Source organism: Anabrus simplex, chromosome 1 (genome assembly GCF_040414725.1).
Source record: "Anabrus simplex isolate iqAnaSimp1 chromosome 1, ASM4041472v1, whole genome shotgun sequence".
Classification (NCBI taxonomy): Eukaryota; Metazoa; Arthropoda; class Insecta; order Orthoptera; family Tettigoniidae; genus Anabrus; species Anabrus simplex.
This window is the reverse complement of record NC_090265.1, coordinates 1179980592-1180001909: the sequence shown is the minus strand read 5'-3', so window position 1 is coordinate 1180001909 and position 21318 is coordinate 1179980592. Positions and strand designations below refer to the sequence as shown.

The 21318-nt window shown below is 42.4% G+C and overlaps 1 protein-coding gene across 1 annotated transcript in view; it reads left to right on the top strand.

Moving 5' to 3' along the window:
* The window catches only part of LOC136877322 (lactadherin), a 317071-nt gene that overhangs the window by 154563 nt on the left and 141190 nt on the right, over positions 1–21318 (top strand). The window contains exon 3 of the mRNA XM_067151268.2: positions 2292–2494. Coding sequence (XP_067007369.2) covers positions 2292–2494 — 203 coding nt within the window. The remainder of the gene's footprint in view (positions 1–2291; positions 2495–21318) is intronic.

The window sequence follows — 21318 nt, the reverse complement described above, 5'->3', positions numbered from 1 at the left end:
ATTAACCAGGCGCTGTTAAAATCCACGGTCCGGCAGGGAATCAAATCCAGAGCCTACTGAACCAAAGGCCACTCGGCCAACCATTCAGCTAAGGAGCCGGAGCAAACTGACGCCCCACAGTGCCCACAGTATAATTTACACTGACTGACAGAGCAAATGCAACACCAAGAAGGAGTGGTCAGAACTTTATGCCAATTGCAGGGTAGACTGACGTCACTGAGGTATGCTCATGATGTGAAATGCGCCGCTGTGCTGCGCACGTAGCGAACGATAAATGGGACACGGCGTTGGCGAATGGCCCACTTCGTACCGTGATTTCTCAGCCGACAGTCATTGTAGAACGTGTTGTCGTGTGCCACAGGACATGTGTATAGCTAAGAATGCCAGGCCGCCGTCAACGGAGGCATTTCCAGCAGACAGACGACTTTACGAGGGGTATGGTGATCGGGCTGAGAAGGGCAGGTTGATCGCTTCGTCAAATCGCAGCCGATACCCATAGGGATGTGTCCACGGTGCAGCGCCTGTGGCGAAGATGGTTGGCGCAGGGACATGTGGCACGTGCGAGGGGTCCAGGCGCAGCCCGAGTGACGTCAGCACGCGAGGATCGGCGCATCCGCCGCCAAGCGGTGGCAGCCTCGCACGCCACGTCAACCGCCATTCTTCAGCATGTGCAAGACACCCTGGCTGTTCCAATATCGACCAGAACAATTTCCCGTCGATTGGTTGAAGGAGGCCTGCACTCCCGGCGTCCGCTCAGAAGACTACCATTGACTCCACAGCATAGACGTGCACGCCTGGCATGGTGCCGGGCTAGAGCGACTTGGATGAGGAAATGGCGGAACGTCGTGTTCTCCGATGAGTCACGCTTCTGTTCTGTCAGTGATAGTCACCGCAGACGAGTGTGGCGTCGGCGTGGAGAAAGGTCAAATCCGGCAGTAACTGTGGAGCGCCCTACCGCTAGACAACGTGGCATCATGGTTTGGGGCGCTATTGCGTATGATTCCACGTCACCTCTAGTGCGTATTCAAGGCACGTTAAATGCCCACCGCTACGTGCAGCATGTGCTGCGGCCGGTGGCACTCCCGTACCTTCAGGGGCTGCCCAATGCTCTGTTTCAGCAGGATAATGCCCGCCCACACACTGCTCGCATCTCCCAACAGGCTCTACGAGGTGTACAGATGCTTCCGTGGCCAGCGTACTCTCCGGATCTCTCACCAATCGAACACGTGTGGGATCTCATTGGACGCCGTTTGCAAACTCTGCCCCAGCCTCGTACGGACGACCAACTGTGGCAAATGGTTGACAGAGAATGGAGAACCATCCCTCAGGACACCATCCGCACTCTTATTGACTCTGTACCTCGACGTGTTTCTGCGTGCATCGCCGCTCGCGGTGGTCCTACATCCTACTGAGTCGATGCCGTGCGCATTGTGTAACCTGCATATCGGTTTGAAATAAACATCAATTATTCGTCCGTGCCGTCCCCAACTTTCATCCCTTTCGAACCACTCCTTCTTGGTGTTGCATTTGCTCTGTCAGTCAGTGTATAACATAGGTCCACTCCTGAAGAATGATCAGTATGCCGTCCCGCACAACATGCCAAGCGTTGTCGGTGTAATTTTGAATTCCCTTGTATATTGATATGGAATGTAGCATCCGTGGCTAAGGCGGCAGTGCGTCGGTCTCTCACCGCTGGGTTCCGTGGTTCAAATTCCGGTCACTCCATGTGAGATTTGTGCTGGACAAAGCGGAGGTGGGACAGGTTTTCCTCCGGGTACTCCGGTTTTCCCTGTTATCTTTCATTCCAGCAACACTCTCCACTCTCATTTCATCTATCAGTGCCGGGCTGAGTAGCTCAGACGATTGAAGCGCTGGCCTTCTCACCCCAACTTAGCAGGTTCGATCCTGGTTCAGTCCGGTAGTATTTGAAGGTGCTCAAATACCTCAGCCTCGTGTCGGTAGATTTACTGGCACGTTAAAGAACTCCGGCACCTCGGCGTCTCCGAAAACCGTAAAAAGTAGTTAGTGGGACGTAAAATAAATAACATTATTATCATCTGTCAGTCATTAATCATTGCCTCAGAGGAGTGGGACAGGCTTAGGCAGCTGGCACAATTCCTGTCCTCGTCGCTAGATAGGGGCTTCATTCATTCCATCCCTGACCCGGTCACTGAATGGAAAACAGGTTGTAGGTTTTCATTTTCATTGATATGTAAAGTGATGGACATAGATGTGCACTGTACAGACAAAAGCCTGTATGGAAATGTGATACACGATGCTGATGGTTTCAGGTGAGTGCGCTCGTCCTCTGGGGCTTACGACAGGAGCCGTGAGGGACTGGCAGCTGTCGGCTAGTTCTACCCTGCCGCAGGACCTGGACCCGGAGTGCCATGTGCGCTATGCACGTCTACATCAGCCGCGGGGAAGAGCGTGGTGTGCACGAACCAAGACCCCCGACCACTGGCTGCTCGTCGACCTGGGCGTCGCTGCCGAGGTAAACATCTCACTCACGTTGGTAGTAGGGCACAATTCCAAACCTATCAATAATAATAATAATAATAATAATAATAATAATAATAATAATAATAATAATAATAATAATAATAATAATGTCCGCCACTGTGGTGTAGCGATTAGTGTGATTAGCTGCCACCTCCAGAGGCCCGGGTTCGATTCCTGGTTCCGCCACGAAAATTGAAAAGTGGTACGAGGGCTGGAACGGGGTTCACTCAGCCTCGGGAGGACAACTGAGTAGAGGTGGATTCAATTTCCACCTCAGCCATCCTCGAAGTTGTTTTCCGTGGTTTCCCATTTCTCCTCCGGGCAAATGCCGGGATGGTACTTAACTTAAGGCCAGGGCCGCTTCCTTCCCTCTTCCTTGTCTATTCCTTCCAATCGTCCCATCCCCCGGCAAGGCCCCTGTTCAGCATAGCAGGTGAGGCCGCCTGGGCGAGGTACTGGTCATCCTCCCCAGTTGTATCCCCTGACCCAGAGTCTGAAGCTCCAGGACACTGCCTTTGAGGGGGTAGAGGTGGGATCCCTCCCTGAGTGCGAGGTAAAAAGCACCCCTGGAGGGCACACAGATAAATAATAATAAGAAGAAGAATTGTAGGCACTAAAACAGTTAAAATAGGCAGGCATATAAGCTCTTCAATGAACCAAAATAGGTATGTAAATTGGCACTAAGCTGTAAAATAGGCAATAAAATAGATATGATTATTTTTTGCAAGCTGCTTTAGCCTACGTCGCACCGACACAGATAGGTCTTATGGCGACGATGGGATAGGAAGGGGCTAAGAGTGGGAGGGAAGCGGCCGTGGCCTTAATTAAGGTACAGCCCCAGCATTTGCCTGGTGTGAAAATGGGAAACCATGAAAAACCATCTTCAGGGCTGCCGACAGTGGAGTTCGAACCCTCTATTGCCCGTATACATAAAAATATTACTTATAATTTAATAACGCACTCAATTACTATAAAAGGAATTTACAACAAGCAACTTTTCAATGTTTTCCGATAACAATCTTGTTCTCCTGTCATACAGATGATTTTTGTACTAAGAGAAAGATCTCTCAACATCACATAAAGTGATTGGACAAAACTTCAAAGAAGCCATTTTGTCTGGTTTTAGGTCAGTTGTTTCATCTACCTCACCTCGTAGCACCCTGGCTACTTTTACCATCGCTTTACATCCTATCGAACCTTTCGCTGACAGCGGCTACCTTCCCAGAGGTTCCGTCAAAACTTCCCGATTTCTTCCACAAGCCTAAATGACTTCACAAGGGGCATGCCACTCTTTTCCAACTCGGTGATTGCTCCCGGCAGCTTGCTGAAGTTTGAAGATACTCCTGTTTACGCTCCCACCATTGCAGTGCATAGGTCTGAAATAAAGTGCTGTTGGTCGCTGTTCACAGTGGACTGGTAGAAAGGCTGCATTGTTACAGCTTTCTGTGCTCGTGTCAGATGCATCTCAGTATTTCTATGTTGATCTATATGGTATTTTTTCTCGCATTTGATCTGAAAAATAATAAAATTGACTTAAGTTACAATGTTCCTATATGTTAAATTTCTACAGTTGGGCTAATTGGCAATAATGCTTAGTATATATCATTCATTTGTTTAATAAAAGAGCAAACTTGGCGAAAGACTACCCTGTGATCCCCTGTGATCCATTCCTTCAGCCAGTAGGACTTCGACAACTTTCTCTTTGGGCATTACCGCAGACACATTTCTTCTTCTTCACTATAAATCACAACACGTTCTGAAGGTAAAGTGTCGCGTACAACAGTTCGCATCGAGGGGAAGGTATAGGGGATATGGGTTGTGCAACATACTTTGATACCGGGCGAGTTGGCCGTGCGCGTAGAGGCGCGCGGCTGTGAGCTTGCATCCGGGAGATAGTAGGTTCGAATCCCACTATCGGCAGCCCTGAAGATGGTTTTCCGTGGTTTCCCATTTTCACACCAGGCAAATGCTGGGGCTGTACCTTAATTAAGGCCACGGCCGCTTCCTTCCAACTCCCAGGCCTTTCCTATCCCATCGTCGCCATAAGACCTATCTGTGTCGGTGCGACGTAAAGCAACTAGCAAAAAAAAAAAAAATACATACTTTGATGTTGATTGGTTCTCACATATGTTTTAGGAGATTGGAAAAGGCTAAAGACTTCCAGGTCACACTGGTCCTGTTTCTCCCGATATAAATTTCCCAAGAACTATTTACGGTGACTTCCGAGAATTCCCATTTTTGTTCGTGGGGTAAACAGATATTGAGAAATGAGAAGATAATTCCGTCGAGCACATCAGCTACAACATAATGCATTGGAAGAAAACCGGATTCTTTAAAATACAGTCAAAAGGCATCATAGGCAACTATACCCAAAAAAGCAAAAACCCCTGAAATAGGCATTTATAGACAATAAAACCAACGAAATCTAGCTAAAAATACCCTGAGACGGATTTATATCTCAAAAGTCTACGTCTCTGAACACAGGAATAAAATAGCCAAATTCCCATCTCTAATAATAATAATAATAATAATAATAATAATAATAATAATAATAATAATAATGATATTGATAATGATAACAATAACATACATACATGAGTGAAAGAGTGTGAGGGATTATTTCAAGGAACATGTTGCACAAGGACTAAATGAAAAGGCTGAAGGAAACACAATAGAGGAAGAGTGGATAGTCGCATGAAAAATGAAGTCAGTAGGGCTGCTGAAGAAATAACAGGAACGAAGAAAAGATCAACTAAGAGTCAGTAGATAACTCTGGAGATACTAGACCTGATTGCTGAACGAGGAAAATACAAGAATACTGGAAATGAAGAGGGCAGAAAAGAATACAGGCGATTAAAGAATGAAGTGGACAGGAAGTGCAAGGTAGCTAAGGAAGAATGGCTAAAGGAGAAGTGCAGGGATGTCCAAGGTTGTATGGTCCTAGGAAAGGTAGATGCTGCATACAGGAAAATCAAGGAAACCTTTGGAGAAAGGAAATCTAGGTGTATGAATATTAAGAGCTGAGATGGAAAGCCACTTCTAGGGAGAGAAGACAAAGCAGAAAGATGGCAGGAACATATCCAACAGTTTTATCAAGTTAAAGATGAAGATGATTTGCTTCTGGAACAAGAAGAGGGTGTTGATGCTGATGAAATGGGAGACCCAAATTTGAGGTCAGGGTTTGACAGAGCTACGAGAGATCTAAATAGGAACAAGGTACCTGGAATTGATGACATTCCTTCTGAATTACTGACTGCCTTAGGAGAAACCAGCATGGCAAGGTTATTCCACTTAGTGTATAAGATGTGATGATGATGATGCTTGTTGTTTTAAGGGGCCTAACATCGAAGGTAATCGGCCCCTATGTATAAGATGTATGAGACAGGAGAAGTGCCATCGGATTTTTGGCAGAATTTTGTTATACCTATTCCCAAGAAAGCCGATGCTGATAAGTGTAAAATTGACAGCACCATTAGTTTAGTATCTCAAGCCTGCAAAATTTTAGCACATATTATTTACAGAAGAATGGAAAGACAAGGTGAAGCTGAGTTGGTAGAAGATCAATTTGGCTTCAGAAGAAATGTAGGAACACGTGAAGCAATCCTGACTTTACGTCTGATCTTAGAGGATCGAATTAAGAAGGACAAGCCCACGTACATGGCGTTCGTAGACCTAGAAAAGGCATTCCATAATGTTGATTGGACCAAGCTATTTAAGATTCTGAAGGTAATTCGGATCAGATACCGAGAACGAAGGATTATATACAATCTGTATAAAATTCAGTCTGCAGTGATAAGACTCGATGGCTTTGAAAAAGAAGCAGTAATCCATAAACGAGTGAGGCAAGGATGCAGTTTGTCCCCCTCCTTTTCAGTAAAGGAAAGGAAAGCAGGCAGTAAAGGAAATCAAAGAGAAATTTGGAAAGGGAATCACAATCCAAGGAGAGGAAATAAAGACCTTGAGATTTGCCGATGATATTGTTATTTTATCCGAGACTGCAGAAGATCTCGAGAAGCTGCTGAATGGTATGGACGAAGTCTTGGTTAAGGAGTACCAGATGAAAATAAATATGTCCAAAACAAATGTAATGGAGTTCAGTCGAACGAAGGCAGGTGATTAGATAAGGAAATGAAGTCTTAAAGGAAGTAGATGAATATTGTTACTTGGGTAGTAAAATAACTAACGATGGCAGAAGCAAGGAGGACATAAAATGCAGACTAGCACAAGCAAGGAAGAGCTTTCTTAGGAAAAGAAATTTGCTCACTTCAAACATTGATATAGGAATTAGAAAGATGTTTCTAAAGACTTGCATCTGGAGCATGGCATTGTATGGAAGTGAAACATGGACGATAACTAGCTCAGAAAGAAAGAGAATAGAAGCTTTTGAAGTGTAGTGTTACAGAAGAATGCTGAAGGTGAGATGGATAGGTCGAATCACTAATGAAGAGATACTGAATCGAATTGGTGAGAGGAGATCGATTTGGTTATATTTGACGAAAAGAAGAGATAGAATGATAGGACACATCTTAAGACACCCAGGACGTGTTCAGTTGGTTTTTGAAGGAAGTGTAGGCGGTAAGAACAGTAGGGGTAGGCCAAGGTATGAATATGACAAGCAGATTAGAGCAGATGTAGGGTGCAATAGTTACGTAGAAATGAAAAGGTTAGCACAGGATAGGGGGCATGGAGAGCTGCATCAACCAGACTATGGACTGATGACTCAAGCAACAACAACATACATGCATCATCATTATAGACCGTTATGCCTTTCAGCGTTCAGTCTGCAAGCCTCTGCGAATTTACTAAACATTGCTACAATCCTCTATTTGGAACTAATGCTGTGGCCTCATTTACTTCTATGCATCTTATACGTAACTCGTTAGAAACAGAGTCTAACCATCGTCGTCTTAATCTCCCTCTACTTCTTTTATCCTTCATAACAGAGTCCATTATTCTCCTAGGTAATCTATCTTCCTCCACTCGTCACACGTGACCCCACCACCGAAGCAGGTTTATGCGTACAACTTCTTCCATCGAGTTCATTCCTAACTTAGCCTTTAACTCCTCATTATGAGTACCCTCCTGCCATCGTTCCCACCTGTTTGTACCAGCAATCATTCTCGCTACTTTCATGTCTGTTACTTCTAACTTATGAATAAGATATCCTGAGTTCACCAAACTTTCGCTCCGGTAAAGCAAAGTTGGTCTGAAAATAGACCGATGTAAAGATAGTTTCGTCCGGGAGCTGACTTCCTTCTTACAGAACACAGTTAATCGCAACTGCGAGCTCACTGCATTAGCTTGGTTCAATCCCACTTACTATATTACCATCCTGGGAGAACACACATCCTAAATACTTGAAATGATCTACCTGTTCCAGCTTTGTATCACCAATCTGACATTCAATTCTGTTGAATTTCTTACCTAATGACATCAATTTAGTCTTCGAAAGCCTAATTTCCATACCATACTCATTGCACTTATTTTCAACTTCAAAGATATTAGACTGCAGGCTCTCGGCACGATATGCCATTAAGACCAAGTCGTCAGCATAGGCAAGACTGCTTACTATATTTCCACCTAACTGAATCCCTCCCTGCCATTTTATACCTTTCAGCAGATGATCCATGTAAACTACGAACAGCAAAGGTGAAAGATTAAAGCCTTGTCTAACCCCTGTAAGTACCCTGAATCAAGAACTCGTTCTACAATCAATTTTCACTGAAGTTCAATTGTCAACATAAAGTCCTTTGATTGATTTTAAAAATCTACCTTTAATTCCATAGTGTTCCCAATGTGGCGAACATCTTTTCCCTTTGTACCCTGTCATATGCTTTCTCTAGATCTACGAAACATAAACACAACTGCCTATTCCTCTCGTAGCATTTTTCAATTACCTGCCGCACACTGAAAATCTGATCCTGTCAGCCCCTCTGTGGTCTGAAACAACACTGGTTTTCATCCAACTTCCTCTCAACTACTTATCGCACCCTCCCTTCCAAGATGCCAGTGAATACTTTGCCTGATATACTAATCAATGAGATACCTCGATAGTTGTTGCAATCCTTCCTGTTCCATTGCTTATAGATAGGCTTTCGGCACAATCTGCCAATAAGACCACGTCGTCAGCATAGGCCAACATACATGCATTTGATTGATTTTAATAATCTACCCTTAATCCCACAGACCCCCAGTATGGTGAACATCCTTTCCCTTTGTACCCTGTCATATGCTTTCTCTAGATCTACGAAACATAAACACAACTGCCTATTCCTCTCGTAGCATTTTTCAATTACCTGCCGCACACTGAAAATCTGATCCTGTCAGCCCCTCTGTGGTCTGAAACAACACTGGTTTTCATCCAACTTCCTCTCCAGTCCTTAACATCTATCTTCCTGGAGGAGTACGCAAGGGGCTGAGATCAGGTATTCTTGTGTCCAATAATAAGAAATATGTATATTCCTAAGAAAATTGTTTCTGTTTTTTATATTCCTGAGATTCTTGTAGCCTAAAATATTAAAAAATCGAATGATATGCTTTTCTACTTCTTATATGATTTATGTTTTAACTTTATTGGAATTGGTATCTGTATTTTAATTTTAAGTTTAATTTTAAGTTTAATGTTTAATTTGATATTTTAATATTCTAAAATGTAGTTAGTATATTCATAAACTTGTATTGTGTTATAAGTAGACGCTACATAAAGGGGCTTTTCAGCCTCAGTGGCATGTATATCATCATTATCAATAAATAAATTCAATTCAACTACTTATCGCATCCTCCCTTCCAAGATGCCAGTGAATACTTTACCTTGTATACTAATTAATGAGATACCTCGATAGTTGTTGCAATCCTTCCCGTTCCTTTGCTTATAGATAGCTGATTTTACTGCTTTTATCCAATCTGAAGGTACCTTACCAACACTCCATGCTAATCTTATTACCCTTTGAAGCCATTTCATCCGTGCCTTCTCACTATACTTCACCATTTCAGGTCTAATTTCATCTATTCCTGCTGCTTTATGACATTGGGGTTTATTTACCTTCCTTTTCACTTCCTCAAGCGTAATTTCACTAACATCATTTTCCTCCTCTCCGTGAGCTCCGTTGTTCGTGGCACTACCGTGAAGATTTCCTTTCGCGTTGAGAAGATTTTCAAAATATTCCCTCCACCTGTCCAGTGATTCCCTGGGATCTATTATGAGTTCACTTATATGACCCAAAACACTGTTCGTGTCCTTTTTCTCTCCCTTCCTAAGATCCTTTATTACTGTCCAGAAAGGTTTCCCTGCTGCTTGACATAGCATTTCCAGGTTATTACCAAAATCTTCCCACGACTTCTTTTTGGATTCAATGGCTATTTGTTTCGCCCTGTTTCTTCATCTACGTACAATTCCCTGTCGGCATCAGCCCTTGTTTGGAGCCATTTCTGGTAAGCCTTCTTTTTACATTTACAAGCTGCTCTCACTTCATCGTTCCACCAAGATGTTCACTTTTACCTATCTTTACACACAGTTGTTCCTAGGCATTCGCTTGTTGTTTCCACTACAGCACCCCTGTATGTCATCCATTCTCTTTCTATATCCTGAAACTGCTTACTGTCCACTGTTTGGAACTTCTCACTAATCATATCCATGTATTTCTGTCTAATTTACTCGTCCTGGAGATTTTCTATCCTTATTTGTTTGCAGACAGATTTCACTTTCTCTCTCCTAGGCCTAGAGATGCTTAGTTCACTACAGATCAGATATTCGTCTGTATCATCGAAAAATCCCCGGAAAACCCGTACATTTCTAACAGATCTCTTGAATTCGAAGTCTGTTAAGATATATTCTATTATGGATCTGGTAGCCCTAACCTCCCATGTGTAGCGGTGAATAGCCTCATGCTTGAAGAATGTATTCGTAACTGCTAAATCAGTACTAGCAGAGAAGTCCAGCAGACGCTTCCCATTCCTATTAGCTTCCATCTTCCCCACATTTACCAATCACTCGTATGCTTCAGTTCTAATTCCAACTCTCGCATTGAAATCGCCCATTAGCACTATCCTATCGTTGCTGTTGACCCTGACCACGATGTCACTCAATGCTTCATAAAACTTGTCAACTTCATTCTCATTTTCACCCTCACATGGTAAATACACTGAGAAAATTCTCGTCCTAATTCCTCCAACTGCCAAATTGCCCATACCATTTGCTCATTTACCTGCGTAATAGAAACTATGTTGAGTGCAATAGTATTCCTTATGAACAGTCCTACCCCGTACTCTGCCTTTCCCTTTTTAACACCCGTCAAGTATACTTCATAATCTCTTATCGCTTCCTCGTTATCTCCCATTACCCGAATAGCACGTACTACTAGCACATCCTGATGCATCATCTTTGCTGACTCAGCCAGTTCTATTTTCTTTCTCCCGTAAGCCTTATTAATATTGATAGCTCCCCATCGAATTCCATTTCGTTCGCCAAGTTGTTTCGAAGGAGTCACTCGCCTGAAAATGGGAGAGGGACTCCGTAACTCCCATAGGTCCGAGGCTTGCTTAAAATGTTCTGAGCTCAGTAAATTAATGAAGCAGGATGCTACCCTACTTTCGCATAGTCAAAGTGATGACCTCTCCTCTAACGGGTTAGAGACCACCGGTGGATTGTATAGTCCTAGCCGCCTGAGCACAAAGAAGGCCATGACTTACAATATGTACGAAATACCAACTCCCATTCCGTAGCAAGTGGTATCCCGAACTTAGGACCACTTATTATGCCACTCAGCCCATGCCTATGGTTCACGAACTAGTATGTGACTATAGTAACCCACACCATGAAACATTAATAATAATAATAATAATAATAATAATAATAATAATAATAATAATAATAATAATAATAATAATAATAATAATAATAATAATAATAATAATAATAATACAAGGGACCAATTTCGATTTGTAATGAAGTTTGTATCTTTTAAAAAACTTTCTTACTGATTTTTCTCAAAATTGTACTTTTTATGCGTACTACCATGCAGTATATTGGAACTCTCCTTTTTCACTCTGATATTTTAATTGGTAAATTCTTTAAAATTACTTCATTCAGAAAAGAAAAATGAAAACACTAGCCTCCTTATAAATAGTAGCAAAAGTAAATGCACAATAGAACAAGACAAGTCGCAATATCTGTGTGATTTCCAAGGGTTATCCTTCACTTCTCGATTAAATGTCACTTTTTCTTCTAGAGAAATATATTTTCGTTTTCTGTCACTCATGGCTACTGAACACATAATAATCAAACATTGTATTGACGTGAAAATGAATAAACTTCTTTTTATTCTCACGTATGCTTACCAGGGGCGTATGCTGAGTCAAGGACGTGGACTACCGGTACCACTAGACTTAGGTTATCCCTTTGCGATGGTTGGTTAGTAAATAACATGCCTTTTAAGCGTTTTGAGCTGCAACTAAGAACAGTTGCCTTATCGATAATACAGGATAAACAGGGGCATATTTACCCATACTACATGGACTTAAATGTAAAAGAGAAAAGTTTGCACATAACCGGCCATTAACAAAAGCCAAGGAGGCGAAACTCCAACACTCGTTATAGAAATTACTAAAAACATAAGTGAGCTTACCGCCCAAGGATACAGAGGTTAATCCCATACTACAAGAGGGTGACTAAAGGAGGAACCTTTAAAGCCAAGACGAGATTTACAGAATTTAGAGTTTGAAAACTTTAGTCACCCAATTACAAGATTGAATGGGAGACGCAGAGGGTCACCACGTTTCTTTCCCTTACATTACATATTTCCCGGTAGGGAATAGAAACAGAGCCTCAGATTTCGCCGAAAATCCTACATTTCAACCACCATTTTACAAAATTACATTAAAAGCAAACGGCTAAAACCTTCCCCTCAAACTACCCGCAGGCGCTATCACATGTTAAGGAAAATTCTGCCATTATCTTGTATCGCTGGATATTCTTCAAGAAGGCGGCGCCCCTGCCTCCTAGGCTTCCGTCAAGTCACACTCCATGTCATTGGAGCAATTCAGACAAGACGGCCCTAAGGTGCCCTGTGTATGTAGTTCCGTAAGGGGAAGCTTCCCGATTAAATTGAACCACACTTTGCTGATTGGCTGGATTCCTGTACACAACCTCGGTTTTGATTGGCTAGAGAACATATTTACAAGCATATGATAGTTAGATTACAGTAGAGGAGGAACCAGCTGAAGTCTTGACAACTTCGGAACATTAAAAGAAAACAGTCTTCAGAAAGAGGTTTACTAATAACAAAAATGAAATTTCCTAACTTCTAGGTTCGTTTTTAGTGCGTAAGAATGAGCAAGCAAATCGATGTTAGAGCCATCTAACTGTAGAAGACGAAATTCTTTGGGGGTTTACAAGTTCAAGTTCGTTGGCATAGATGGCCATAGACAAAGCGCGCAGTTTAAATACCCGGGAACCCCTGGTATTATTATTATTATTATTATTATTATTATTATTATCATCTTCATACACGTAATACTGATGACGTCCCACCACACAGCGCTGGCGTCAGGAAGAATATTCAGCCGTAAAACTAGACCTAACTACGGTACGGGCTGACTAATGAATTTAGTAATAGAACAGGAATAATAATACCAATAATAATGTTACTTTCTCCCTGTGGGAGGGGCCGGTAGAATACACTCACGGTATCTTTAGCCTGCCGTAAAAGGGTCCCAGAGGCTTTCATTTCTGTAGCATTTTTGAGCCTGATATTGCTCCTAGTTATTTGTGTCTGGCTACTCGCTTTCATATTTCTTATCCAACCTCCCTTAGTCGGTTGTTCTTTTTTCGTCCCGACGGTATTAGGTTTCCGAGGCCTGGGGATTCTTTCATTTTCAAGCCCTTTATGGTGCTTGTATTTCTTTGGTCAACACATTCATTCTAAGCATTGTTGGAACTTTTCATATTTTGCTTAGGATGGTTGCCCAGTTATACTTTTCCTTGAGTCAATAGAAGCTTTAAAAAGTGCATTCCTGCAGACCATTTACAAATGAAACTGACCAATTAAAGGGTGATTTACATGAAATACACTCATTAGTGTAAGTAACCACCAAGCACACACTTTCCTTGAAATAAATTACACTGGCGATTCAAATTTTGCACAGTGAATGATGATATTACATAGATAATAATAGTTTGTATGTAAATACGATAATAAGCTTTTGGTCCCCTTTCTTAACAGAGAACTTTGCTCTGCGTCTTGAAAAGATAATCTTGTCTGTTCACGAGCAAGACTTCTCTAAAAATGAATGAAGGTTTGAATTACTTGAACTTAAGAATGCTTTACCGTAAGTGGTACTCTCGTTCGCCATTAGATGGCTCCCTGTGCACAGTGTGGACCGTCTCGTGATAAGGAGAATACGAACTGGGAAAAAATCGTAAAGAAATAATGATAGTGAAAGGACACCTATATAAATCCTTAATGGCTGGCAACCACGTATTACGTAAGTGATAGTGTTTCTGTTGAAATACGTAGTCCACAGCTTCCCGTATAATCCCAGACCTGTAGTTTAGTGTAAGAGCTCGAACATCGGATCGGCGGATGCAGGGTGAGTCTGGGCCCACCCGTGGCCACCGCTGGTCCGTGGTCCAACAGCTCTGCACTCTGACCGGCCAACCGAGCAGAGGAGTGATGGCCTCGGCTCTACCCTGGCTCTATGCCCCTGTATTCGGGAGATGGAGAGGGACTTGTCCCCACCTTCGGCTGTCTTGAAAATTGTTTTCCGTGGTTTTCCATTCTCCTGCACTAAGGTGAATGCCGAGACAGTTCCTAGTACAGGCAACGAACGCCTATCCCTCACTTTCTCCAAACATCTCCTGGTCTGAGAGACGGCGTAACCGTCTAAGAGGCTCACCTCCTTCTTCAGGGAAGGAATGAAAACATGTTAGTAGTCGTCGCACATCTTGGAACGCGACATAGATAGGGCTTGCTCAGCTATTGCTGATTTGTCTTGCTGGTTGAGAGAGATATTATGTTGGTGTTCCTTGATACGAGTACCCATGGAACCGGAATGTTTGGCCAATGTATATCTTGCCGCAAATACAGGGAATTTTGTACACCGCGGGGTGTATTTTGTACGGCTTATTACTAAGAATGGTGCAGCCTTTGTAAGGCAGACCCTTCAACGATGACGGGCACCATGTGATATAAGTGCAATGTACCCTTAAAAAATAAGGAAACAAGATCTTGCATGGAGAAACTTTATTTTACAGGCAGATAAAAGAATACATAGTAGTACACATTGCTATTCAACATACTCACTATTCTTATCCAAGCTCTTGTTCCTCTACATCAAGACATCGATGTTGGCAAGACAGAAATGTGCTTCCAGTTTCTGAAGCCACGTCATGACGTTCATCCTCGTGCTTCATCAACGATCCGAAGAGATGGAAATCACTGAAGGCCTGGTCGGACGGTCATCGCTCAGCCCACCTCGACAAGGCTTGCCTTTTTCTAGGTGAAATAAAGCTGTGTATGTGTCCTTTGGGGGGGGGGGGTGCCGTGAGGCTCCGCCCCGCCTCACAGCCCGTGGTGACCTACCTGTTTGGACAAATGACCGACAAGCGAGCACTAACGCAGGAACATAGCCTAGTACAAGAGTACAGAATAACTTGAGGTGCAAAAGCTAGTCTTCTGCCAGCTACTTCCACCCCTCCGTAAAGGAGAAGTTATGAGAAACCTCCCTAAACCCACCAGGCAATCCCATATCTCCTTTCGGCACTGGTTACCCTGTCGCGGTCATACCAAGACATCCCCGGCGCTAGACCACTGCCGCTCAAGAGCCACTGTCACCCCCGGTCCATGGCCGCCTGCAAGGCTTTCAAGGTAGAAAATGGAGAAGATAATAAAATTAAAAAAAAAAACATTTTGACGCGCGGTCGAGAGAGAATAAATAAATAAAAAGTAGTCTTGCAAACGACCATGCGGATGGCCAGTAATGCGAAAGCTCTTCCCAAAGGAGCTACTTCGCATACCCCCTTCAAATTAGGATATTATTGCAGCCACCACTCATAACATTAAGGACGGACCGCATAGAGAATGTGGTGGGGCACCATTTTTGTCATAGCGCTGGTGGTGAATATTGTTTTAAGTGCCCGTACAACTGGGCAGTCATCCGCCGATAACACTAATCAGAGGGGAGGGGGAGGGAGTAGAGGGGATCCGATAATTAGAAAAATGAAGGTATCAGCCAAGGAAAGACAAAGTCCACTATGGGCATGAAAATGAAAGACTCCCTAGGCCTCGTGACCTAATACCGCCGGGTCTGAAATGAACAAGAGTTGATCAACTGAAGTCGGGTAGGACAGATGAAAGTGAGGAGCCTGGCACACGGCTCAGCTAAAGACCCCGTGGTCGCCAACCCACGCTCCCAAGTTAAGAGTCGCTGGAGCCCCTCTTAGTCGCCTCTGACGACAGGGAGGAGATATCGTGGGTGTTATTCTACTGCCCCCACCCACAAGGCAAGTTAAAGTATATTAAAGCTCTCCCACAAACTTTACGTCTGGTAGAAGAGAAATAACTGGCCTGGCGAGCATCACATCTCGACTAGCATTCATCTCTGGCCTTCTGGAGGTAATTGCCGAAATATTAACGTTGTTACTGCTGACTGTTTGACTAGAAACTAACGAATAGTACAGGAAAAGGTATACTGCGGAAATCATACTAAGGAGGTTGTCAAGAAAGGTTACAGATCTCTCCACATGGTTATGAGATGAGATTATTTAGGGGGGTGTAGTAAGGAAGTAAGGAGAGGGCATGCAAGTGGCAAGACCCCAACTAGAGTATGGTTCCAGTGTATGGGATCCTCACCAGGACTATTTGATACGAGAACTGGAAATGATTCAAAGGAAAGCAGCACGATTTGTTCTGGGAGTTTTCGGACAAAGGAGTAGTATTGCGAAAATGTCACAATCTTTGGGCTGGGAAAACTTGGAAATAAGGGGACGAGATGCTCGACTATGTGGTATGTTTCGAACTGTCAGTGGAGATTTCGCGTGGAATGATACATGAATGAGCTTGAGTGGTGTTTTTAAAAGTAGGAAAGAAGTATGAAGATAAAGTTGGAATTCAAGAGGAAATTGGGGCAAATATTCGTTTATAGGAGGAGGAGGAGTTAGGGATTGGAATAATTTACCAAGGGAGATGTTCAATAAATTTACAAATTCTATGAAAAGACTATGGGATGTGCCACCTGGACGACTACCCTAAATGCAAATCAGTGGTGATTGATTGATTGATTGATTGATTGATTGATCGATTGATTGATTGATTGATTGATTGATTGATTGATTGATTGATTGATTGATTGATTGATTGATTGATTGATTGATTGATTGATTGATTGATTGATTGATTGATTGATGACACAGCGTCATGGAAAAATCTAACATTGTCACTGGGCTTAACAATCTACGGAATTTCATCTTACACATGAGCATAGAACCTACAACACAAACCGAGATTCTCAACTTAGACTTCGCCCTGGCATTTGATAGAGTTTCACATAAATACTTGCGGTCAGTACTCGATAAATTCGCCTTCCCCCGCAGACTAACAGCAACACTGCAAAGTGTGTATCAAGGAGCTACTTCTAGAATACAAGTAAATTGTTACCTAACCAAACCGATACAAATTAAGAAGTCCATACGACAAGGATGTCCACTGTCAACCATTTTATTTGCACTAAGCATCGAACCCTTTATAAGACAACTAGTGGATCAACTTCCAGGAATACAGCTAGGACAGTCGAAGATCAGTGCACAAGTGTATGCAGATGGCGTCTCCGTTATACTAAGTAACGCATCTCAGATAGACACACTAAAAAACATCATCCATACTTATGAACTACACTCTAGTGCCCAATTAACACTGTTGCCATTTCCCGCCTGGCCACGAGTAACAACATGGATACCCACCGTCGACAGGATCAAAATACTAGGCATTACTTTTTGCAACAACTTCCAAGTCATGATCACGAAGAATTGTAGCAGACAGCTACACATAGTGCGGACAGCAATAAATGCAACCACCTCCGACATCTAAATGTAATACAAAATGTATGGGTTATTAACACCTTCATACTCAGTGAATTGTGGTACCGCGCTCAAATTCTTCCAGAACCCACAGTTATTTTGAAGCAAATAACGTTGAGTATGGGGTATTATTTGTAGAAAGGACAACCCTACAGAATAGCAAGAACGCAACTATACCGAGAGACATCGCAAGATGGACTAGGTCTTGTCTGCGTCGAATCCAAATGCACTGCCTTACTAGCACGCAACTTAATTCTATGTAAGACATCACCCAACAGTAACTACGCAAAATCAGTCTTGAATTTCATCCTGAGTGATAATGACAGTTTCCCACATGCCGGTCAAACAACGGCGCCTCTCAGACGAATTATCGCCTTCATACGAATAAAAGAACTTCCACAATACAACCACCAGGCTGGCGAATTATACGCATACATAATGACACAACACACAAGGTCACCTGCTATACAGTTTAAGTCCCCCTTACGGCGATGGAATATGGTATGGCGTAACGTGCATAACAAGTGGCTACCCTTGCACTGGAAGGAGACGCTATATTTCTTAATTAATGAAATACGCCCCACTCGGGACAAACTATATCGACACGGGCGAGCCGACACCAACGTCTGCGAATACTGCCCACAAACGGATACCCTCTATCACCGCATCACATCCTGCACCAGAGCCGCAGATGTATGGAGATGGACTTTTTCGAGGATCTGTCGTCTATTACACATCACACCGCAACCAACCTTACAAGAACGGATCCTGACGTTGGAATTTTCCTTTACCCCCAGCACCACAAACAACACCGTAGAATGGATGACACCAGCGAGTGTGTACTACATCTTTCATCAGAGGAACCAGCCCACACAGACAACAGTCACTGGATTCCTCTCTTACATCAGGCGGGAACGCTGGTCCTTAATACAAAGTAAACGTTTAATCCCGGCTTGTGATAGGTGGCTGAATCAGTTCTGAACATAAGTTCCAGGTTTTCAGTGAAAGTGCGTTTATGTTACCAAGGATATCCCATACAGTGCGTGTGTGTGAGTGACACTCAAGGTTGTTGGGAACAGGAAACTATACTGACCAACTTAAAACACAGATAGTTACCTAAAGTTATATACACTTCCAATATTTCTCGAATCATTGAAGTGAATTACATTACATAAAAATCAAAGTTAACACAAAAATTGCGGAGTTTGTGAACAACTGCGTTTATCTGTAATTACTTCATGTGCAGATTTTACATATAAATGTGTGAGTATTTCATTTAATTTGCTGAGTATGTTAAAAATGAACTTATTTTGATGATTTTATAAACAAATTTGTGTATCAATAATAAAAAGGCAGAAGGAGAAAACGACGAAATTTAAAAAAGTCACATTGAGCCGTTCTTGTAAGTGGACGCAGAAACACTGCAGCAGCAACGTACGTACTCTGCTCCACTCCACACACAATCAATCACTACTGATCTGCATTTAGGCAAGTCACCCAGGTGGCAGATTATCTGTTGCTTTCCTAGCGTGGTGGTGTTTTGCTTGCAGCGTGGAAACGGTACATTTCCGGATATGGTTTTCTGTTCAAAATGATATCTACTCGGTTCCCCCTACAAGCCCTCGAAGGGGGTAATAAGAATTACCACAATTACCACAAACCGAAGAAAACATCTGGAACGACGTGGACCAAAGGAATAATCCCGCTGCAAAAGTATGAAAGAAATATGGGCACAAAGGAAGACAAACAACCCCCTGTAAGTAGACTACTTTGAATGATCCTAAATTGGCTTATTTCCAAATAATAATAATAATAATAATAATAATAATAATAATAATAATAATAATAATAATACCGGGAGGTACACCTCTACGCCGCGCATTCAAAATTAGCGCCTAAAAGAACTCCTCTATTGGCAAAACAGTGAAACTGAAACTATACCTACTTGGAACTTTACTTAGAAGATGTCACCACAGAAATATGATGTAATTTTGTTATTGTGCCGTTGCCTAAATTGGGTGACTTTCTCCTTGTTTTGTTTGCCATTCATCATGAAGTTTGGACATTCTTCCACAGATGACACTACTAAAAACTATGATCATGCACTCTGGTGCGAGGTATAAGAATTTATAATTCAAAGAAGTTTTGAATTCATAAGGTTTTTTTTTTACTGATTGATGTTCATTTATTTTTGGGTTGGCAATATTTCCTTTTTATTTCCGCCAGTTTTGAATCTAGCCAATCCCAAGTTTCTGTAATTATTTTTCAACCTATCACAGCCTTCTTCTTCGACTCTGAGTGTAACTTTGAAATTGACCAATTAAAATGAGAGGGTGTGGCTGGTTTATTCCTGAATGATCTCGAACCTTCCCTGAGGGTTTATAAACTGCGGCTTTTCTCGTCTCTTGGACAATTGATCGTCATCTTACTAAGTGTGTGTGTCAAAGCGGGAGGCGGGTGGCCTCTTTCGTCAGCTGCTAGAACTTCTACAAGGTAATGGCCACATAACTTCTTTCCTTCTTACTAACTCCGCAGTTTAACCCGAGGGAAAGGGTCCGAATCGTTAACTATGTAACCTTCTTTTCTAAATGTAACTTCTGCCGGCTAATGTAAAAAGGTTCATAAAATCTTCGACTGTAAATCGGGGATAGAGAGTGATGTCCGCTCTCGAGCTCCCCTTCATCTTAGTTTGAGGTGACTACGTTTTGTAACTGTTTCTCTTCCTTTCCGTAATGCATTAATTTACCTTTATACGAGTCACCTCAGTAGTTTGGGAATAGCCCCTGTTTCATCGGCCTAGTGCCCTTTAGGTTTTAAGAGTTCATATCTAGGAGTGCAAGCAAGGAGTGTTCGGGACATTTATTTAACCGTTATTCTTTTTTCATGAAGGCCCAGTAGGTTGGGTATTAAATACCCCTGTATAATCATTTTCCAATTGTAAGTTGTACCTTGAGAGGCCAGGGATTGTAAGTTGATGTTGCCTTGAGTAGGCTTGGAAAACTGAGAGCCTGTTAGCTCTTTTTCAAAGTAAGATTAATGAATGCCTCTTGAAGGCAAGATGTTGTGATTTTGGAAGAGAGTGCTCTTTGAATTAGGGGATTTCTGCCCTTGTATAAATTTGTGCTCTTTTGAAAATTTGAGCTAGGAACTCAGGAAAAGTAAAGCGAGGGCTTGAAGCCCACGATCTGTTAAAATCACCAATCTTGTCTTTCCTAGACTAGTTTTATGATTGCTACTCGTACCTGTAACATTGTCATGAAAAAAAATGGTTAAGTTTGAAGTTCTAAAAGAAATATAAACTTTGTTAAAGTTTTAAATCTATTCTTGACATTATAGTTAGACCCCGTCACCACAGCACATTCTTTAACCTCTTTCTGCTCCACGGGTATCCCCGTAATAATAATAATAATAATAATAATAATAATAATAATAATAATAATAATAATAATAATAATAATAATAATAATAATAATATGGAAGCAATTCTCATTGATATTCTGTACGCGATTTATAACACTTCCTAAAGCGTGTGAAGACCAACAAGTGGCTCTCAGGAGATAAAATGTACTTTTTTCTTGATATAATCGAGGCTACTTTAAATTGGGTCTCCCAAACCTGGTATGCCAGATAACATGAGAGGAGGGACGAGAATTCATTACCTGTCGACCGTCACACGTCGTGGTCGCACGTGTGTCTTAGCCCGCCTCTGTATAGGGCTCTGGGAGCCCTCGTCTTCGTACTGCACA